The sequence below is a fragment of the Stegodyphus dumicola genome, chromosome 9, assembly GCF_044657685.1.
Source record: "Stegodyphus dumicola isolate Sdum_Otavi_A_Nest chromosome 9, ASM4465768v1".
Classification (NCBI taxonomy): domain Eukaryota; kingdom Metazoa; phylum Arthropoda; class Arachnida; order Araneae; family Eresidae; genus Stegodyphus; species Stegodyphus dumicola.
Window position 1 is genome coordinate 55,680,687 of NC_140776.1, and position 8,796 is coordinate 55,689,482.

General features: G+C 37.5%; 1 protein-coding gene across 1 annotated transcript in view; it reads left to right on the top strand.

Annotated features, from left to right (window-relative positions):
* LOC146995348 (pyrroline-5-carboxylate reductase 2-like) overlaps positions 1-8,400 on the top strand; it is a 52,846-nt gene extending 44,446 nt beyond the window's left edge. The window contains exon 6 of the mRNA XM_085823457.1: positions 8,133-8,400. Coding sequence (XP_085679583.1) covers positions 8,133-8,318 — 186 coding nt within the window. The 3' untranslated portion in view covers positions 8,319-8,400. The remainder of the gene's footprint in view (positions 1-8,132) is intronic.
* Positions 8,401-8,796: the final 396 nt, after the last annotated feature.

Sequence of the window (8,796 nt, forward strand, 5' to 3'; positions counted from 1 at the left end):
ATTAATCTGCTCAACTGATTCCTTTCTGACCTATCTAAATGTTTCCATTCCTCAGAAACACAGATCCTCTCTAAAAGTTTGTCTACTTTAGGGTTTCTTTGAATAGGCGCGTGCTGCACCTCCCCAAATTCTGTGTCAGCCTCATAGATTATCCCTACTGCATTTATAGGCTGTATATATTTCCGTAACTTATTTTGATGCAAATGTCTAACCGATTCATCTGGCAATTTTACCAAATATGAATGTGGAGACTTTTTCGCAACTATTTCTCCAGGTCCTGTCCATTTCGAGCAAAGTTTATTTGTTGACGTTGGTATCAGTACTACTACCTCATCTCCTATCTCGAATTCATTTTCCTTAGACCTCAAATTATGATGATGAACATATTTCTGCTGTTTAGCTTCCGAATTTTCTTTAGCGAATTTCTCTGCCTCCTGTACCCTATTTCGAAGAGAAATTAAATATTCAGTAACTGATTCCCCAACTCCTTGTGGTAATACCGTCTCATCTACCCAACTTGATTTAAGTATCGCCAGTGGCCCCACTGGCACCCGACCATACATCAGCAAAAATGGTGAGACTCCGGTAGTTGAATTCGGTATCTCCCTATAAGCCCATAACAAATATGGTAACTGCTTATCCCAGTTTCTTCCTTGAGTATTTATCGCGTGATGCAACATTGACTTCATTGTTCCTATCCATCTTTCCACTAGCCCGTTTGACTGCGGATACCCTGGCGTAGAAAATTTTGGCGAGGCCCCTAACCTAGTTAAAAATTCTTGTGTTAGCTTAGCCTTAAAGTTCGTTCCGTTATCCATGGCTATCATTCTCGGAACTCCTGTTCGCATGAAAATATCAATGAAAGCGTCACATGTAGCTTTCGCTGTTATCGCCTTTAGTGGAATTGCCTCCGGCCATCTGCTATGTTGATCAACAACACATAACACATACTGGTGCCCTCTTGAAGATTTCGGCTCAATCGGCCCTAAAACGTCCGCATTAACCACTTGAAATGGAAGTTCTGGCCTCCCTACTGCTGTAATTGGAGCCCTATCCTTCACTTTAACTTTCCTTCGTAGCTGGCATTCTTCGCACCACTTCCGCACCTCCTTTGACAATCCTTCCCACCAAAACGACATTTTAATCCTTTCCGCCGTCTTCTTTGCTGCGAAGTGCCCCCCTTGTAAGCTTTCGTGAGCCAACTTCACAATTTCTTTCCTGCGGCTTTGAGGAACAACTAACTGACTACATCGCTGCCCATTGACACTTCCCGTATGGTACAAAATTCCTGACTCCAGCCAATACCCATTCTTGTTATCACGTGCATCCATGAACGCGCTTTTCAGCGAAATACATTCCGCTTGCTCCTGTCTAAAACGTTGAGTTTGCGATAAGGGTGGGTTATCAGCTGACATTTGCTCACTGCCTCCCACTTCTACTTCCCCCTCATCTTTACTCCTTACCAACGGTGTAGTACGAGCTATTTTCGCTTCACCTTCGACCTCGTGACTGGCATTTTCTGTCGATTCCTTTCTGTCCAAGTTACTCGATACCTGACCATCTCCCAATACTAGTTTTTCTTCCTTATCTTATTTCCTTGTTCCCTGAGAAGTCTAAAATCTCGAGGTGTCACCAGCGCTTCCTCGTTCAAATTATGCACTACTGCTGTATGAACGTTTACATAAGGCTGTACCTCCTCTTCTCCTGACCAGATACTGATAGGTACTGTAACTAATTGGGCTTCTACCTGGGGTCCCACGGCGGGTTGTAACCATATCTTCCCTCCAGACTCCAAATATTTCTGTGGAACTACCGATTTCCGGATTACAGTAACTTCTGCTCCGCTATCAATCACTCCTTTGAATCTAGCGTTGCCTATCTGTAGTTCTATCCTAGGTAATTCCCCGCTTGCCCTAGTTAACGGAATTTCTTCTGCATAGTTAGCTAACTTCAACCCTACGCATATTTTATTTAATCCCTTTGATTCCACCTCATCCGTATCCTCTTTTTCGCTTCCTCTCTTGGGTTTCGCTATCAGGTTTATCGCTGGACAAAAACGCTTTATGTGTCCTTCACCCTGACACTGAAAACATTTTAGAACTTTCTTATTTGCCTGCATCCTTCCTTGAGGTTCTAAAGTTTTTACCCCTTTGTACTTCTCTTTATCAACCCTGTAATCAGAACTGAAATTCCCCTTACTCTTATTTGGTCGTCCTAATTTTTCCCCTTGTCTTATCGGTTCCTGTTTTGGTCCCACTTTATTTACTTCCTGAGCACTCGTATTGTAATTTGTAGGCATTGCTGCAACGTAATTATCCAAATCATTTGCAAGCTCTGACGGAGATAACCAGTTTTCTACCTCTTTTAACAGTATATGCGCCTTAACATTTGCGGGTAATTGATCTTTTACTTGATCGACAATCAATAGTTCTCTTAATTTATCAAAAGTCTTAACTTTTCTGGATTCTAAGTAGAAATCAAGTGCTGCCTCAACCCTCGCTATGTGCTGAGTATACGTTTCCTCATATCTTTTTACACATTTTTCTAAATTCTTTTTATGTTGCAATGGGGTAATCTGGAATTCTTTTAATACTGTATCTTTAATCTTAATATAATTATCCAAATCCCTTTCACCCAGAGTTGAAATCAAACTTTTAACTTTAGTTTTTAAACTCTGCAAAATAATTTTCCCCTTATGTTCTTCAGGAATTTTATAGAGATTAAACATCATTTCCGCATGATGGAAAAAGAACGGCCATTCCTCAGCTTTAGATGGCGGGTCAATCATAACTCCTTTCATTATTTTTAAATGTTTCAAGAAATCATTTCCCTTGCTCTCAGCATCTGAAACCCCTTCATCCTCTGAACCCGATTTATTTCCTCCTTTATCTATTTTTCTACTCTGAATTTCTAATTCTTTAATTTTTATCTCGTGTTCTCTCTCTAATTGTCTTTACCGAAATTCCATCTCTTTTAATCGGTCTTTAGCCGCATCTGCCTCTAACTTACACTTTTCTAGCTGCAGCTCCATTTCCTTTAACTTAATTTGAGCCTGCATGTTCTTAATAATTTCATCAGATTCTTCTGACACCCTATTTCTCCTTTTAGGACCCATATTAACTTCTGGTATTTCTTTTCACAGCTTTACCCATACAACACATAAATAACACTTAATTTTACTTAATACTACCATTATTCATTTAGCAAACATTATCATTAGTGAACACAATCATGAATACCTTTCTCATATTACTATTAACATATATTTCTATTAACATATATTTCACCATATATTGTTAACACATAAATACCAAAAATTATATAAGCTTTTGAATTAGTACAAAAAAAATAGTTCTGAATACTTTGGCCTTACGCCGTAATACCTTACATATTCTGGAAATGAAACAAACATTTACTTATTGTTCTCAAATCATTAAACTAATTAATTTTTAATCAACCTATTAACTTTAATGACTAAAACATTTTGCCAAAACACGGCAACAACAAAAATAGATAATTTCTACCTTAATTAGTAACATGAGCACACCATTAAATATTTCGAAATTACTGCTGACATATTTTTGAATTATTTTAACATTCATTTAGCATAAATTATCTCCTTAATAACAAAATTAATCATAATTCCTTATTTGCATATAAAATATACTTTCTAAGTGTCTACTGGCTTTAACGCCTGGCATTCTCATCATGTTATTAACCGACATTAACACAATTTTAATTGTCTCCGTTACTATAGTAATTATAGGGAGGGAGCTCTCTTCATTTATATATTGTGCTTCCCAAGAAATTAAGAGGGACTTACCTTTGATCCCGATAGTAGAAAATGACGAGTTGTGCTCAATTCTGTACAATTTCCTCATCGCGCTGCGTAACACTTCACTTAATAATATCACCACGGTAATACTGATGATCACTTTTACCATCCACTGTTTCAACACTGCACGAACATTTCAATTAATAATATCATCACGGTAATACGGATGATCACTTTTACCAGCCACTGTTTCAACACTGCACGAACATTTCAATTAATAATATCACCACGGTAATACTGATGATCACTTTTACCATCCACTGTTTCAACACTGCACGCATATTTCAATTAATAATATCACCACGGTAATACGGATGATCACTTTTACCAGCCACTGTTTCAACACTGCACGAACATTTCAATTAATAATATCACCTTTTACGATCTTACTTCCTTCGTATTTTTAGTGATTTCATTTTTCCCACTATCCTGTAGCTCTGCGCCATTTGTCATGCCTCGCGCTCGTTCAAACACGAGGTGGGTTCTTCTGTGTAAGCTTACCATAGTGGGAAAATAACACTTGTCCGCTTTGACATTTTCTTCACTAATTTATTACACAAACTGCACTATGGATACACCATACAACGAGTACACTGTAAAATAAACTATATACAATATATATATACAAGGCGCGCAAAAAAAATTAAAACATATTTCTTTTCTCTACGTTCTCACACGGCATGCTCGCCGGTCCAACTCCCAGTACCCTCTCCGTCCAGTCTTTCTTCCCCCCACCAGCCTGCCTCGACCGGTTTTTCCGGGGTAAGTCACTTCCGTTCTTCGTCTTTCATCAGGGGAAGGAACTTCACACCATCAAAAAGGATTCGCGGACCACCGGTTGGCAACTGCTGTTCTAGTTCATCAGACATTCGGTTATCTATAAAAATCCAAGTATTATTTGCATTAATTACGACACAGTAGAAGGGTGTTGCGATTTTATAAAAGCTACGATACAGTCTTGCAGATTTCTTTGCTTCTGATAAGGAGGGACTTTCACCTGATTGCCCTCAAAATCGATTGAGATCTTGACTTAAGCTACGCCAAACTCAAGGTGGTTCTGGTTCAAATTTTATAAAGGCTACGATAGTCATGATTTTGTGTATACTAACCGTATAGATTCTTATGAGATTCTGATCAAGCACATCTACACTGACTACCAATAAGTATTTGGACACCTATGCAAATGGCGATATCTGCGGTCCTAAGGTACGTCACGGACTCCGCCGCTATATATCGTGTAGGAAACAGCATCAGCTTTAGTCGCATGCAAGATGCCACGCAGTTCGGAGCTCTCTGATTTCGAGAAAGGTATAATTATCGGGTATCACAAATGTGGCCGATCCTTAAGGGACATATCTAGCGATCTGAAGTACCCAAAATCGACAGTGGCCTATGTGATTAAGAAGTGGAAGGTGAGTGGTGATTGTCGGAATGTGCCTCGAGTCGGCAGATCAACAAAACTGGGAGATAGAGACCGACGAGTGCAGTCCAGAGAAATTCAGAAGAACCGCACCCAACCAATGGCCCTCATCCGCGAGGAGTTTCAACTGGCATCCGGGAGTATTGTTTCAATGAATACCATTCGTAAGGAAGCACATCTGCTTGGTTTTCATGGTCGTGCTGCTGCTCATAAGCCTTTGATCACAAAGTCCAACCGCTCTGCTCGGTTAATGTGGTGCAAAGCACATCGAAATTGGACCGTAGATCAGTGCAAACGGGTTCTTTGGAGTGACGAATCAAGGTTCACCCTTTACCGTTCGGATGGCAGGGTCTGGATCTGGCTTCTACCTGAAGAACGTCTCCTGCCAGAATGCATTGTGCCAAAAGTCAAGTTCGGCGGAGGTGGAATTATGGTCTGGGGGTGTTTCTCCTGGTATGGGCTGGGACCCTTGGTCCCCATTGATGGTAAGCTCAACTCCGATACCTACTGCACTATTTTGGATGACAATGTGCTTCCTATGTTGTGGCAGTTTTACGGGTTGGACCCCTGTTACTCTCAGGACGACAATGCCAGTTGTAATGTTTCGACGTTAACCAAGGGTTGGTATGGTGCCAATGGAGTTCATCGAATGGACTGGCCTGCCCACAGTCCAGCCCTGAACCCTATCGATAACCTCTGGGAAGAATTGCATCGCGGAATTCAGGGGTGCACTACCCGTGCAAAATCGCTGAAGGAACTTCTATGTTTTCTCTAAGCCGAGTGGAAGAATATACCACTAGCTGTCATACAAAGACTTGTTGAAAGTATGCCCCGGAGGGTCCACGCTGTAATTACCTCTCGTGGAAGCTCTACCAACTATTGATTTTGAATAAAGTTAGTTTTTCTTTTCTATCGCAGGTGTCCAAATACTTATTGGTAGTGTATTAGCGATCCGAGAATATATTGTGAACAGAATGACCGTGATTATTCCTAAGCTGGTAGTGTTCATTACATCATGAAGTTCTTCAGGGACTATTTAAGTCGTACACATCTTATAGTCTTCTCACTAAATGAATGATTTTCCATGTCGATTTTTCAATTTGTACTTACATTTTATTTTAATAACATTTGTTTATTTTTCGTAGAAATACTACGAAGAAAATAATACCTAAATTATAACGACAAAATAATAAAGAACTACTATCAATAAAATTATGAAATTGATTTTTCTATTTAGTTTTCTAATAACATTAATTTAATGTTTGCACTGAAAGTTATGCAGAAGATGTAAAGAAATATTGTTTGCACGCTATGTATGTTTCACCATATAAGAATGAAAATATTTTGTTCTCATTTCATACAGCCTTCCCTCTTTTAAATATGTGTTATTAGTCCAAAGAGGCTTTATCCCTGAAGGACTATTGTTTTCGTTTTGCGATTTTGTGTTGGTTCACTATAAATGTCCGTTTCACTTTTCAAACTCTTGCCACCAAATGTTAGAGTCCTGCATTACATTTGAAGAAATTAAATAAGGAAAAATCTGCATAAATGTATGTATATTTCTCGCATTGTGATGAAACAACGGTACATAGAGCCATACAATTTTTAATGGCGTAATCCTTACGGGCATCTGAAAGCCCAAATTTGAAATTTGGAATTTGTTTTAGTATCGATTTCATATTCTGTAAAACTTTAACGAATTTTTGATTAACAAACTCAAGGATTTCAAGGCGAGCGATGGCAACGTTGTACAGAAACAACAACAAAAAAAAAAAAAAAAAAAATTTTATCTCTAGCGCGTCAGACTGCGTATCAGAAATTTTAAAGATGAAGAAGAACTTGATATTTAATAAAGAAAGGTAACACACTATAAGGTATTTTTAATTCTTAAAACTCAACTAAATTTCTCTAAAATTAAAATTCTTGCATTAAAGTTACTATGACTGCACATGTTGATAAATGAAAAATTAGATTTCGATTCGTATCGAAGTGCATATGTTTAAACACTCAGGATTGTTTACAGAGGGAATTTAAAGAAAAACTTAAATAGTATTTAGAAGAGTAGCGTACAGTAGAACTGAAACAGAATTTGTATTCTTCGAAGCTATTCTGAGTCAGTAAAAACTTACAGTGGGTAGTCATACTGTGCGAAGAGGAATTGCAGTGGTTATAGTAAGAGCTGATTATGATTTTCAGTTGTTTCACAAAGTACTATGACTTAATTTTAGTTTGTCCTTTTATCCAAACACAGACGTCATATTCAATTCGTACTATATCTCACTATGCTTCTTCAAATAGCATGGTTATTTTCACACTTTAGGTTCTTTAAAGACCTTTACTGATTTAGGTTTACTTCAAAGGTTAGAGTTTCTCATGGAACGCTAATGTATTGTGATCCTTTGTATGGTCTATAGATCTATCATTCACACATTATTTGAGTGTGAGGTATAAATAAACTACTTATTTATTTCAGTTTCAAATAATTCAGAAATTATCTTAACAAAAATTCTTCATTCCATACTATTTTCTTTTCATAATAAAGAGAAGGTTATAACACCGTTGACGTTTGTCATAACAATCTCTCATGTCCTAAAAAAGTTTTTTTAATGAGTGGTTACTTCAGTGAGAATGAATTTAGTATATCTTTGCCGGTTGCGGACTTTTCACATTTGTTGATGTAATAGAACAGTCGCTGTAATGAGCCTTTCTATTATAAGGAGTATTAAATCTTTTGTAAATAATGAACGTCCGACTATCTCCATAAATAAAGCGTACTGTAAGATGTGAAAGACATAAACTGTTATCAATATTAAACCATTTTTAAATATCAGTTTTGAATTAAAAATCCTGAATTCTTGTACCTTGAAATTTCTATAGGGTGCAGCTAAAATGGTTCTTGAAACAGAATTCCATCCGGGTTCTCTGAAAGATGACGTCTGTTCACCGGCAGGAACTTCTATACAAGCTGTACACGAACTAGAAAAGAATGGTTTCAGGGCAGCACTCATCTCCGCCGTTGAAGCAGCTACTCTACGTTCGAAAGAAACAGGAGGCTTGTTTTAAAAGAAATTAAATGTACGGTATTTTGTTTAACTTCAAGTATATTGGGATGTATCTTAATTAAATATCAGATTACATGTTTGAATTTGTTGTTACTTACTCATTTCTCAATCTTTAATTTCACTGCCAAATGAACCATAAATTTCAGGACTTAGCAAATGAAACTAACGATTAAACTCCTAGAATATTATTGTGTCTTTCTACTTCAACCAAATCACAATCCAGTATAAACATGATATGAAAGAAGTATGTTAAAAACAGTGTTAAAAACAGTAACAGAACATGAGATTTTCTTTTTAAAGTTAAAGCTTGATATTAATTTGTAAATACCATTTTTGGAAAAGTCTTGTCCTTAAAGGCAAAGAACTCAAGTAATGCTTGGCTGACATCCGGTTCAGCTGTTAATTTCTTTCCTTCAAAACATTTTGCAAGAGCAGAAACAATTGATAATCTGAGGATGCTAGCTGTGAGAAGTATGATA